The 14,547-nt window shown below is 39.3% G+C and overlaps 1 protein-coding gene across 1 annotated transcript; it reads left to right on the top strand.

Moving 5' to 3' along the window:
• Positions 1 to 246: 246 nt before the first annotated feature.
• On the top strand, positions 247 to 13,606 carry LOC104243562 (uncharacterized). Its single transcript, XM_009798767.2, has 5 exons — positions 247 to 4,147; positions 7,342 to 7,600; positions 9,541 to 9,676; positions 9,875 to 10,964; positions 13,050 to 13,606. Exons 2-4 carry the CDS (start codon positions 7,596 to 7,598, stop codon positions 10,430 to 10,432), a joined length of 699 nt encoding a protein of 232 aa, XP_009797069.1. The 5' UTR covers positions 247 to 4,147; positions 7,342 to 7,595; the 3' UTR covers positions 10,433 to 10,964; positions 13,050 to 13,606.
• Positions 13,607 to 14,547: the final 941 nt, after the last annotated feature.

Genomic DNA, 14,547 nt, shown 5'->3' with positions numbered 1-14,547 from the left:
AGCCTAGTACTTCAGTAGAAAGGTGAAATTGAATGATGCAAGAGTTCATGTATATTAACTACATGTAAAACAGAACCTTTTCAGCAGTAGCTTAATCAGCTCACAGTCTTACTTTTAAATCAAAACTCGTATGGTTTGTGGTCCAATTTTTTCTTTTTCCTATATATTGGTATTGTTTAGCCGAGTAACTCCATTTATGCAGCTTATTACTCGTAACTCATGATGCTCAATGTTGTATTGAGACGTGGGACATCTCTCTTATTCACCTAACTTACTGCTTGACTTTTGATAACAAACCTATTGGTGTTCTTTTTCTTGATTGGAAACACCGACTTACAAATATTTCATTTGTTAAGATAGTTGTTCGTTCTTGTTATAAATAAAAATAGTGCTTTGCATGTGGGAAACACATCTTTGGTGTGTAGTATCTAAAATAATCAAATAGGTCCGAAGAAGCTACATACTAGTACTGTAAAGCATCCAACTTCTTGTGATTGATGATTTTGTGGTTAGAATTATTATCACTAATTATATTATTGATTTATTTGTCTATAAGGTCTGACTATTAAGTAATAGCCTTGCTGCATACTTCAGTTTTATGGAAGTCCAGCTCACTACTAAATGAGAGAATGGTGTTAAAACATAGTCGCTGATTAAGTCACTCTGAGGTGTTAGATTTTCCAGATTCCTTATTTATCGCTTGCCTTGAGGTTCGGATAAGTTTATTTTCTTGCACCAAAAATCAAATTTGGAAACTTTTTATTTTTCTTGGACGAGGAGGTAAAAAGGTGCTTCTGGGAGGCGTTGGATGAGGTGGTGCGGGGTATTCAGCCGACGGAGAAGCTATTCATAGGAGGGGATTTCAATGGTCATATTTGGTCGTCTGCTGGTGGCTATGGTGAGGTGCATGGTGGCTTCGGCTTTGGTGATAGGAACGAGGGTGGTACCTTACTGTTGGATTTTGCTAGAGCTTTTGAGTTGGTGATTGTGAACTCTATGTTTCCGAAGAGGAAGGAACATTTGGTTACTTTCCGGAGTATGGTGGCTAAGACTCAAATTGACTATCTCCTCCTCAGGAGGTGTGATAGGGGGTTGTGTGAGGATTGCAAGGTGATCACGAGTGAGAACCTCGCAACTCAACATAGGCTCTTAGTGATGGACGTCAGTATTTTGATGAAGAGGAAGAAGAGGTTTGTACGGGGTCCGTCGAGGATCAGGTGGGGAGCTTTGTCTAAGGATAATGCGCAAGAGTTGGAGGGGCGACTGACAAATATGGGATCCTGGAAGAGTGGTGGGGACGCTAGCGCTATGTGGACGGCGACAGTGGACTGTATAAGGGAGGCAGCAAGAGAGGTGTTGGGAGTTTCGAAAGGTTATTATGGCGGGCACCGAGGCGACTGGTGGTGGAATGACGTGGTCCAAGGTAAAGTGGAAGCCAAGAAAGCGGCGTACATTAAGTTAGTAGAGAGCACTGACGAGGATCAGAGGAGAGCGAACAGAGAAAGATATAAGGAGGCTAGGAAGGAGGAGAAAGTAGCGGTCACAGAGGCTAAGACTGCTGCTTTTGGTCGGCTTTATGAGGAACTTGGGGGCAAAGGTGGGGATAAGAAGTTATTTCGATTGGCCAAAGCGAGAGAGAAGAAGGCTCGCGATCTAGATCAAGTGAGGTGCATCAAAGACGAGGACGGTCGAGTATTGATGGAAGAGGCCCAGATTAGGCAAAGATGACAGTCGTACTTTCATAAACTTCTGTATGAAGAGGGGGATGAAAACATCGTGTTAGGGCAATTGGGGCACTCCGAGTCACCGAGACTTTAGGTAGTGTATGCGCATTAAGGTTGAGGAGGTCGTGGGTACGATGGGTAAGATGAGTCGGGGCAAAGCGACCGGACCTGACGAGATTCCAGTAGAGTTTTGGAGATATACGGGTAGGGCAGGCTTGGAGTGGCTGACTGGTTGTTTAATGTTATCTTCAGGACAAAGAGGATGCCTGATGAGTGGTAGTGGAGTACAATGGTTCCGGTGTACAAAAACAAAGTGGATATCCAGAATTGTAACAACTATAGGGGTATCAAGTTACTAAGTCATACCATGAAAGTCTGGGAGAGGGTGGTGGAAGGGAGGATAAGGAGGGCGGTGTCTATATCGGAAAACCAGTTCGGGTTCATGCCGGGTCGTTCTACTACGGAAGCTATCCACCTCATCGGAGGTTGGTGGAACTATACAGGGATAGGAAGAGGGATTTGCATATGGTGTTTATTGACCTAGAGAAGGCATATGACAAGGTCCCTAGGGACGTCCTTTGGAGGTGTCTGGAGGTGAAAGGTGTGCTGGTGGCTTACATTAGGGCGATAAAGGATATGTATGATGGAGCTATGACTCGGGTTAGGACTGTGGGAGGTGACTCAGAGCCTTTTCCGGTGGTTATGGGATTACACCAAGGATCTGCGCTCAGCCTGTTCTTATTTGCTCTGGCGATGGACGCACTGTCACACCATATCCAAGAAGGAGTGTCATGGTGTATGTTGTTCGATGATGATATAGTTCTGATTGATGAGACGCGAGGCGACATTAATGAGAGACTGGAGGTATGGAGCCAGGCTCTAGAGTCTAAAGGTTTCAAGTTGAGTAGGACTAAGACAGAATATGTGGAATGTAAGTTCAGTGACGTGACGGGGGAAGCAGATGTGGAAGTCAGGCTTGACTCACAGGTCATCCTCAAGAGTGAAAGTTTTAAGTACTTGGGGTCAATTATCCAGGGAGATGGGGAGATCGACGGGGATGTTACGCACCGTATTGGAGTGGGGTAGATGAAATGGAGGTTAGCGTCTGGAGTCCTGTGTGACAAGAATGTGCCACTGAAACTCAAAGGTAAGTTCTATAAAGTGGTGGTTAGACCGGTCATGTTGTATGGAGCTGAGTGTTGGCCAGTTAAGAATTCACATATCCAGAAGATGAAAGTAGCAGAAATGAGGATGTTGAAATGGATGTGTGGGCACACTAGGCTGGATAAGATTCGGAATGAAGATATTTGGGAGAGGGTGGGCGTGGCTCCCGTGGACGACAAGATGCGGGAAGCGTGGGTTAGATGGTTCGGACACGTGCGGAGGAGAAGCCTAGATGCACCGGTTAGAAGGTGTGAGCGGTTGACTTTGGCAGGTACGAGAAGAGGTAGAGGGCGGCCTAAGAAGTATTGGGGCGAGGTGATCAGGCAGGACATGACGCGACTTCAGATTTCCGAGGACATGGCTCTTGATAGGAACATGTGGAGGTCGAGCATTAGGGTGGTAGGCTAGGGGGTAGTCGAGAGTTCTTCCCTCTTTGTACCGGGTAGTCTGATAGAGTTTCGTTTAGGTTTGTTAGCGGTCTTTGTTGTATTCACATTGTTGTTTTGCATAGTTTTGTGGTATTGTCCTTTCACTTATTTGTTGTGGTTATTTTCTTTCTGGTATCTTTTGTTGTTACATGTCTTTTCTCTTGTTTCTTTTCTGATATTATTGCCTCTCCTGTTGAGCCGAGAGTCTCCTGGAAACAACCTCTCTGCCCTTTTCGGGGTAGGGGTAAGGTCTGCGTACACTCTACTCTCCCCAGACCCCACTAGTCGGATTTTACTGGGTATGTTGTTGTTTTTTGTTTTTCTTATAAGGTCTAGTAGACTGATTTACTTAGCATTCTTGGCTGATTGTGTTTGGTGCTCTGGATTTGAGCAGTGACCAAAAGTGTGATAGTCTTAATTAGCAGTTACATTGTAGTGATACCTGACTGTACCGTCAGTGTTACATTATCTTATGGCTTCAGTATATTTATTTTTAACGATGCCTCGTTATTCCTCTTTTCAGCACGATGCATGTAATCAGAGTATCTTAATACTGAACTGGTGTAAATAACAAGCTCAAATCTTATCCTGAGTTGGAGGATTCACCTAATCCTCTAGAAAGAAAAAATAAAAGTAGCATTAGGGAGAGGCTGAGGGGGACAGAAAGAGAAATGAAAAAATAATTCGTTCTGACAATGGAATTGCAGTTGGAAGATGGAATTTTTTTCTTTTGCACAGGGTAATGGAGATGGAATCAGCTATTCTTGCTGGAAAACTGGTGACGTTGTTGCTGGACAAGGAAAAACACTTATCTATCTGGAAAAAGAAGAGGTCAGAACAAAAGTTTCTCTCTTTTCCTCTTTCTCTAGTTATATATCTCTTAGTATTGAGCAAACAAATTTAGTTCCAAGGGCTTCTTACTTTGTCCAGGGCCTTGTCTTTAAATGTAGCGTCTTTCTCTCATTATCACTCTGTACTTGTCCAGATACAGTTGACCTTCTACTTTGATTGAATATTGCTAAACTGTGCGGAATCTGGACTTGTTAGACCACTATTCTTGCTTGTTAATCATCAACTCAGTGCATTTTCCGAGTTAGGATATTTCCGTGAGAAGTCCCTGCTCATATAGATTCTTGGAAGACTTATCATGGCCCATAATATCTTATTAACCTGTCTTCAAGGAGCTATAGTGTAACTAAAAAAAATGTTAATTGGGTATTTAGAAGAAATTTGATTCTACATTTCTTTTTTTTTCCTTATATAACAAATGAAATCTAGAATTCCATTTGTTCTATTTCTGGACTTTAAGGTCTAAATTAGTGGTTAACATATCCCAGTGGCTGCTAAATATTTTATTGTTAAGATACAATGTGAAATTCTTAACAATATTGCGGTTATGCATGAGCTAAATGATAGGAAGGAAGTGAAAAGAAGTCAACTTCGCCAATAACTTTGTCGATTGCAGCTTAGAGATATGGGAAAATTGTATGAGAAAAGATGCTTTATCCTACTTAACGTCAGAATAATATGACATAAAGTCTCCATTGATCAGTGAAGCTATTACAACACATAACATTTGGCAGCTTATATAATATAAAAAAATGATCTGCAACTATTTTAACCCAGTAATGATCCTAAGAAAGTATTCTGGTTATTAGAAGTTTCTGCCATAGATGTTTTACCCAAGGGTATGGCCTAGCGGTAATGATGTTGGTGAAAATCGTAGAAACCAGGGTTCAAATCCTAGCAGAGGAAAAAAACCTAGGTGATTTCTTTCCATTTGCCTAAATCTTGGTGGGCAAAGTTACTCGGTACTTGTGCTGGGAGGAGGTAGCAGGTAACTGGTTGAATAATTGAGGTTGTGCAAGCCGGGCCGTATACCGTCATTATCCAAATAAAAGATGTTTCTTCCATGTGCATTAAGATCATGTGGATGTGCTATATGGATTATCTAAGATTACCCAATGACGGTCTACAATATCTTATGCTCCAGTTTTCGAGGGGCTATGCTGTAACTACTAAAAAAATATACCTGGATATGTAGAAGAAGTTTAGATTTCCATCCCAATGCTATATGTTTTGCTAAATCCTTGTGTTACTAATATTAGATCTAGTGAAGAAAAAGTGAAAATATATGTTTAAATCTTATTTTTGGCAAAACGGTTCCAGGTGATCCAAATTAAATTTTCTCATTGAGAAAAATTATACATAAATGCAGCAATCTTGTACTGAACGAAGCTAGACTAACATTGGATACAGATAAAGTTTGATCCTACTAATTTCGAACTTACTTTAGTATTGAATTTACCATTTCCTATGAGAAACAAAAGAAGCATTGAATACCCTTTGTTCTTCATGAGATACAACAAATGAGCCAACAGATAAGCTGAGCTGATAACCAATAGGATCAGCCATAGACAAAATTATACATCTTTAGTAAAGCTACTTAGTCACTAAAGTGAGTTTGGTTTAAAATAAATCCATCATTGACGCCTCAATCCCGAATTGGTCGGAACCAGCTTTATGTATCTCCTGTGCCATTTGGCTCTATTTGCCTTGATGGAGTATAGCTTCAGAGGACTCGTTATGACTATTGTTAGCCGTCAACCCGCTGTCACCCTCCTCTTTTATCCGGCTTGGGATTGACTAGAATAGGGTGAGAAAATAAGTACCTGCCTGAGAGTAGGAAAAGAGGCTTAACTTTTGCAAAGATGTTATACTTTAATGAAGCTTTTGTTATCTCACGCAAGACTGACAAAAAACAGATAAAAGCAAACCAAGTCTCACAAATCACAATAGCTAGCTAGATGGAAAACAAAAAGAAAAAAGAAATCTCCGAGAAGAAGTTGTAGAACCACTGGAATAACCTACTAGGATCCAAGCTGCAATAAAAGAAGATGAATGAGGGTTAATTGACAAACTTTAGATACTCTACATAGAAGTTCACTAATCCTTTCTCCGGACAAAACTTTGCTTCCAGTTTCAACTAGGTAGCATGGACTTGGAGGTAAGTATGCATCTGGCATGAACTCGACATGCCTACCTGACATATCAGACATATGTAGATTTCACTTATCCCATCAAAGGCTTGTATTAATGGAAAAATGTGAGGCTCATGAGCTACCAAATTATGGCAAACAAATTCTTAACCCAAATTTTTTTTGATAACCGAGAAATCTCCTAGGGTCAATGGCGCACTGTTCAAAGTTTGGTGGATAATAGGCCCGCACCTCTACCCTTCTTCATTTGAATATTAGGCTTTTGTTTGTGGCAGGATCTAAAACCATGACGTATTGACGTGTGCCTAACCCATACATCGCTCTTTACCCTCTTACCACTAGACAAAGCCCTGGGGGAAATCCTTTTATCTAGATCTTGAAGCTTGATCATTCTTGAAGATCTTCCAATGTGCGTAGCTTGTTGAATCAGTTTCAATCTCAAAAATTTTTCGTTTTATATCTAGTTATCATTTTTCCTCTAACCAATCTAGAAACAGAAATGAGCTTGTGATTTCTCATTTGGAGGGTGGAGGAAGCAATTGGAAATAGAAGCATGTTGACATTTCCGGTCAGTGTTTTTGTTCTTAGAGTGAGAAAGACTGAGTCAGTTACGCACTCGAAACCTCTAGTTTTTTTGGTTCTCTATCCAAGTATTAGGTTCAAAACAATACAAGTACTTCCAGATCTTATCTTATTCTTTTAAGGTACTCTGTCTGTCTTTTACCTCATGGATGCAAACAAGTTCTTATCCAACACACTCACTTTACTGCGAAAGTGCAGGACACAATGTAGCAAGAACTTGGATGATCTATAGTGATGTATATAGCTCTAGCGAGCAAGAAAACATATATGCATAAGAACCAATAGCTTTGTGCAGCTTAATAACTTGCTTCTTGCTTTATAGAGATTTCTCATCAAATGGGCATTTTCAATAAAGCTTGCACTAGGTTGTCACCCTTTTTGGCTTAGTCTTAGCGTATCTTGATGGTATTGGGTTGATTCTTGAATCTAGTCGAAAATATACAGGTGAATGTAGAGAACAACAGTTGAGACGAAGTACTTATCATCCACAAACCGAAAGGGATTAGGGAAAAAAGCCCGAGAAAACGTCCTTGGAAGGAGTAATATCTGAACAAGTGTTAGTGGAACCCATCAATCTCGTTATTAAAGAGACATAAGCAAGAATACACGACAGATGGAAAGCGGAGAACATCATTTTCGTATTTTCTCTCCACTGAGGAAAAGAAGCATTGCCCAAGCCAACAATAACGCAAACTTGCATGAGGTAAGACTCTCTTCCTTTTTATTTCGGGGAAACGGATGATTTTATTAGTTATATATATGTGAATTATTCCAACTAAAAAGAATGGGAGGCAATAACCATGAATATTTAAATGTATGCATCATTATCTATTAACAATGACATATGGATCATGTTTCTTTGAAACTTAATATTAGCCCGTTTGGTCAAGTTGCAAAATCAACTTACTTTGAGAAGTGCATTTTCTCAAAATTGTTTTTCTCCAAAGTACTTTTGGTGAGAAGTAGTTTGTGTTTGGCTAATTAATTTGAAAAGTACTTGTGAGCAACAATTAGTGTTTGGCCAAGCTTTTAAAAACTGCTTCTAAGTGTATTTTTCTCAAAAGTGCTTTTCAAGAAAGTACTTTTGGAGAGAAGCTACTTTTTTCTGCTTCTCCAAAACTGCTTCTGCTTATCCTAAAACACACTTTTTTTCTTCCAAAAGCTTGGCCAAACACTTCAACTTTGAAAAAAAAGCACTTTTTTGAAAAAAAGTGCTTCTAGGATTGGAGAAGCTTGGCCAAACAGGCTATTAACCTCCTCATCCAAGCCCGCTTGCGCATAAGCGCTAACGATGTTTAGGGTGCACTCTCCAACCACTAACTTAATAGAAATTAATCTATATTCACCCGCCTAACCTCTACCACAGACTCTCTAAGTTCCCTATCAACCAAGATACCCACTCCATTCTTGCCCTTCATGACTCCGGAATACCACAACTTTGACTCCTGCTCACCCTGTCTACATTTTCTTTGAACCTTAATAAGTGAGGTGAGTTTGACACAAGTCTGATGAGGGTCAAACGAGTGATTGTGTCAATATCCAACAAGAACACGACCACTTTAGAAGTGTCCATTCCATTCAAGAACGGACAATCATGGCCGTGATAACATCTCTAAGTTTCTACTTTAATCATTCATGTTAATCTTCCCCTTCTGAAAAGGAAAACATCTTTACCTTCTGTCATATAGGTAAGTTCCAGGTTTGCGGAACTGCTCTTTGCTTGCAAGTAATTGTTTCATGACAACAAGCTTGTTTAACGCTTCCAAATTCTTGAGCATACCATCTTTATTACATGAAGTGTTAACTTTCCATTTTGGGCATTCAAGTCGATAAAGTGATTTAATTTTAATTTGAATAGAATGAGAAAAACACATGTTACACTACTTGATCGATTAGTGTTTGGCTTTGTGTCTAATGCTCTCTTCGTTGACTGGGAAGGTGAGGAAGTATCGTGCCTGAATTTTATCAAGCTGTCATTACTATTTAATTCAATAGAGAAGTGGTTTACCAGTTTATCCTCAGTATGTACTTTGTAGTTTGCAAAGACTGAACAAAATGTGATCTATCAAAAATTCTACAGAAAAAGCCTAACTTTCCTTTGAAGGTACTGTTTGCTGTTTTTCTTGAGTAACTACTTGAGCAGAGATAGACCAACACTACTTTTATTTACTGAGCGTACCCTAAGATGCATAAGGCCAAAACAGTAAAACTAGAATATACCGAGTTATATTAAAAACCAGGAAGATGGATTCAAAACACAAAGAGCCGTACTAGCTTTTCTTCAAAAGGAAAAAAGCGAACAAACAGCATAATGCGCAAGCTACAATATAAGCCAAGCAGCAGTAAATCATTAGTTCGGTAGTTCCCTTACCCTTGTCTTCTGCCCCAAGTAAGCTGGACTGCTTTCTCTCTCGCTTATATTTTAGCAGCAGAGGTACATAATATACACACGTACATTATACGTACAGATTTACATATATATCATTTGCTGGTTACAAAATTCTACAGATATGGTGGATGGTGATAGACATGTTCCGGGTAAACATTCTCTTCCTTTAACATGTTGATAGTTGAATTTGCAATAATGAAAGTTCATTCCTTTTTGTGTTTTACTGCAATTTTTTTCCCTTTTCCTGTTGTTAGGACGAATAATTTTGCCGTTGCTTACATTAGCGGAATTGCTCTTTGGATGAATTATTATGGGTTTTTGGGTAAAAGACCGAGAAGTAATGTTCGTCGATTAATCAAAAAGTATTTGGTGCCCCTTTGTTTTGCAGAGGTATGTGCAAAATCTGATTTTGATGGTGTCTTGTGGAAACAAATTGGCAAGATTTTAAAAAAGAGTCGTAGTAATCTTTAAATTTCCATAAAGGAAAAAAAAACTTTGAATTTTGTTTATTAGTTCTTTTTCTGGAATAACATGACTTCTATAAAATTTCTCCTTAAAGATTCTTGCTGGAACTTGTAATGCAATTAGGTTCATGGTGCAAAGGAGGATTACTTCGGTCAACTACCAGATGATGTTTTGATTTCCATTCTCGCACATTTGACAGTAATAGACTCTATGCCTACATTAGAATTCGAACCCCTTGGCAGGTTTGGGATTGACTCTTGGGATCACAGTTGTTGCCCTTACGATCAGCAAAAATCCTTGAAAGAACAGTTATTACAGCTTTATTCGGGTCGTAAAGTGGCTAATGTTGAGATGACCTTTTGCTGTGGTAAAAAGTTTTTTAGGGAATTTGACCAATGGATGCATTCTATTTCAAGATTAGGTGTTGAAAGACTACGTCTTTCATTTGATTGTGGCACTGATCACCCCATCTACAACTCCAATCCCATACGCAACCCCAACAAATTGTTTAAATTTTCTCTTGAGCTTCTCTCTCAGGCATCCTCATTGAAGCACCTGTATTTATACCATTGCATTATCCAACCAAGTTCCGGAGTCCGTCTTAATTCCCTTAGGACCCTTACTTTGAACGGTGTTCTGTTAGCAAGTGGACAGCTTGAGAGTGTTTTTCCTCTTGTTTGAATCTTAACCAGTTAGAGCTAGCATGTAGCAAACTTCCTTGTAAGCTATGCATCTCTGGCACAGTGACATCCGTTTTTTTTCTTAGCTTGTGGCGGATTGGAAGAGATTGATCTTCGGGCTAAAAATCTTCGTCGGTTTGAGTGTTTTTTTTAGCAAAGTAAGATTTTATTCTTTTGTTCCCATGTTGGAAATTGTAATGATTAATTTTAACGAAGTCGATGCAATGCCATACATATTTGGTGATTTTGCAAGAGATTTACCTGCTCAAGTTAAATCTTTAACAGTCAAAGTGGGTTATTCTCAGGTATCTGATGATGTCTTGTCTTCTCAAATTCCTTTGGTCTTTGTCTTTTTGAAGATCCTGATCAATTAAAGCATTCTTTATTTCAGATAAAACACTTCCCAACCGAGAGAAAGATGTTCAGAAACCTTAGGGAGCTAACCTTGGTACTTGTGTTCACGTACGACTTTGACATAGTCAAAATTCCCCCTCTTAGGCGCTTGTCCTCTTCTTCGACATTTGGATTTAGTCGTGAGTTATCTATATTCATCCTTTTTTCTTTTCCTTTTTGGATATTCTGGATATTGTTTGCTTGATCTTATATGATGTTGACTTCTGCATTTGTTGAATTTTAAAGTCCACACTCCCCTGCCCCCACATGCATGATTTACTGGTAATTATCCTTGTGTTTATGTGGAACCATGCATTTTCTGTCAAAAACAATTTATACTGGGAAAAGTAGTATTATTACCAATAACCCTCATCTATTGGTGTGCTTAGGTTGTCGCATGAGACAAAACACCCTTCACTACCTAGCTAGTCTGGGAACTAATAAAAATGTTTACCCCAAATAATAATTTGGTCTACTATTAGAGAAATCCTTCATTTTCTGCCGGGGAGATTATGATCCCGTCTGGGTTAGCTAAATTTAAATAGCATTTAAGCATCAAGTGCTGGAAAACACTTTTTAAGTGTTGGAGGTAATTTTGTAATTAAGCAGTTACGTGTTTGGATAGAAGTGTTGAAGCTGAAAATAAGTTGTTAATGTGTTTGATAAAATAAATGCTTATTCTGTTAAACAACAACAACAACAACAACGACCCAGTATAATCCCACAGGTGGGGTCTGGGGAGGGTAATATGTACGCAGACCTCAAAAAGCAATAGGAGCCGATATATTAGTACCATAAAAATGCATAATAAAATAACAGCAATATAAGAGATATGAAACACAGAATACGAAATACGAAATAGATGGCTGGTATAGTAAAACTAGCAGGTAAAGCCCTACATCAATAGACGACCAATGACATTCTTAGTCTAACTCCTAATTGGCTAGTCTCACTCTATTGTGCTGTAGAAATATTCACAACTTTCCCTAACCTACAACCTTAATGCTCGACCTCCATAATTCCCTGTCAAGGGTCATGTCCTCAGTAATCCTAAGTCGCGCCATGTCCTGTCTGATCACCTCTCCCCAATACTTCTTAGGTCGCCCTCTACCTCTCCGCGTGCCCACTACAGCCAGTCGCTCACACCTCCTCACCGGTGCATCAGTGCTCCTCCTCTGAATGTGCCCGAACCATCTGAGTCTTACTTCCCGCATCTTGTCCTCCATGGGGGCCACACCCACCTTCTCTCGAATATCTTCATTCCTAATCTTATCCATCCTTGTATGCCCGCACATCCACCTCAACATCCTCATCTCTGCTACTTTCATCTTCTGGATGTGTGAGTTCTTTACCGGCCAACATTCAGTTCCATATAACATGGCAGGCCTAACCACTGCTCTATAAAACTTACCTTTTAGTAACGAGGAAACAATGTTGAGACACTTTTGCCGGGAATTATCATTGTATTGAGAATTGCATACTAGAATTGTTCTTATTGGACTGCTTTGAACGATCTCAGTTCGTTCATTGCCTCGGCAGGTTAAAGTTTCTCTGAAGAATAATAAAAATGGTTTACCAACATTTATGATTAGTTGCAGAAAAAGGTTCCTTCACTTTCGAGTGTGGATAGTTGACTAAGTGTAACAGATATTAGAAACCCTACATGATTAGAAGGGGCATATTTGTATGTTTTGTTTCTGAAGATATTTACAGTTGTAATAGCACACCTTTATGCTAGTTTATCTATAAAATTACTTTATCTTCTCAACAAAAAATATCTTGAATTAATTTTTTTCTACTAGTATATTTTTTCTAATATTCTGGGAATGACTGAAAACCTTGTTAATGCTGATATTTGATAACGACGTGCCACATAAGTTTAGTTGGCAAAGTACAAATCTTCAAGGTCTTGCATACATTAGAGAACTATATGTTATCATTCATTCATTATAACTAGCAGATGTTACGCCTTGCTGTGTGCTAGAAAAAGTCTAACTGAACTCGTAACTGATTGAAACACTTACTATAGCTGATTTCCATGAAACTATTTTTGTGATCAACAGCATAATGAACTACTTAGTATATTCCTCATTGTCCAATTAATGTGCTGCTTTAGCAAGTAGTCTTGGTTCAGTCAAATGCTCACATTGCAGCTTGCGTAACTACATAAATCATAGTTATATTCAATTAGCAATACGTTGATCTCATTCTCGTTGTGATCTCAGCAATCGAGGACAACAAGGGGAGAAAGAGGAAGTGACATAAGGCCTCCTTTATCTCCTACATGTCACACTAAGCTAAAAGAAGTGACATTCGGTGGATTTCATAGATCCGAAGCAGAGATTGAATTTGCTGTTTATATTCTGAGAAGTGCAATGGTACTTGAACGAATGGTTCTCGCCCCATGTTTTAGTTGTTATTCTGGTAGTGGTACATGGGAGAAAATGTTCGATTTTTCACTCGATGAAAGAAAACACAACTCAATCCAACCAGAACTACATGGGCAAGCTATCTCTAGGAAGGCTGTGGTGATCATCCAATAGGTTTTTGTACAAATACTATATCAGATCTCTACTGTCGTCAGTGGTGCATGTAAACTTGTCGAGGTTATGGAAGTATCTATTTATTGGTTATTGCTAAACAAAGACTATATTTCATGATTTTTGATGGTAGTAGGTTCATGCTTCAATGAAGAGGCATTATCTGCTTGTGCTGCATTTTCTTTTGTACCCTTAGAATGGCTGGTTGGCCCAGATGCTCGTGTAATTATGTGAACCGTATAATGCTATTATTCTTCCACTGCACATCTTTCACTTTTTATTCTTCATTAGAAAATTATTAGGTTCTCCTTTGGTGTTTTAGCACATAGTATCGTAACTTCCTCTCCTAGTTTTAAAGACCATTTTGGTGCATTCTCCTTGTTGTTTGGCATGTCAAACATTATCTTGGTGGTAGCAGATTACCCTATTGCTTTGAGGCATTTGGTATAGGTGGCATGCTGTTGATATTAACCATAGCCCCCTTGCCATTTGTGGCTGAATGATCGTTATTGGCAAGATCTCCCTGTAAGCGTTACTGTGTTAAAACAAAAATCAGAAAACTGTTAGAAGAATAAAGAAATGTATAAAATAGTAAAGAATCAGAAATATTTCGAGTCCACAATTTTCTTGTGCGTCCTTAAGGAATTTTAACCCCCTCACACGTTGCCAAGGTAATGGATTAAATCCTCCCAGGATAAAACGGAATAAACCTTCCTGCAACAGTGGCAATACAAACTGCAGGATACCAACGAACTCAAAGAACGGAGCAAAATCACACTTACGAATTTGAGAGAGAGAGACTGCGAATTAGGATGCAGTATATTCAGAAAGAAAGAAGTTCTAGAGTGTTTTTCGTATATAGAAGATGCAGCCTTGCCTCAGAATTTATAGGCAAATATCAGAAGAGGTGTCTGGAAAGGTGTCTTTTCAGACCGCGATCGCAGCAGAACCGCGGCCAGAGAGGCTCTCTGAATCTGACTGCAGGCTCTGAATCTGACTGCCGCGGTTCTACCGCGGGCGCGGCAGAACCGCGGCCAGCGAGGCCCTCTGAACTTTCAGCAGGGTTCTGGCGTATTTTCAGCAGTGATTTGGCATTTAATTAATTATTAAATAATTAAATAAATTTTGTCCAAAAAATAATCTTATCGATCATTTGACAAATCCAAATCCAAATCCAAATCCA

Source organism: Nicotiana sylvestris, chromosome 10 (assembly GCF_000393655.2).
Source record: "Nicotiana sylvestris chromosome 10, ASM39365v2, whole genome shotgun sequence".
Lineage (NCBI taxonomy): Eukaryota > Viridiplantae > Streptophyta > Magnoliopsida > Solanales > Solanaceae > Nicotiana > Nicotiana sylvestris.
Note: the sequence above shows the minus strand (reverse complement) of the source record. Positions and strands in the feature narration are given on the sequence as shown.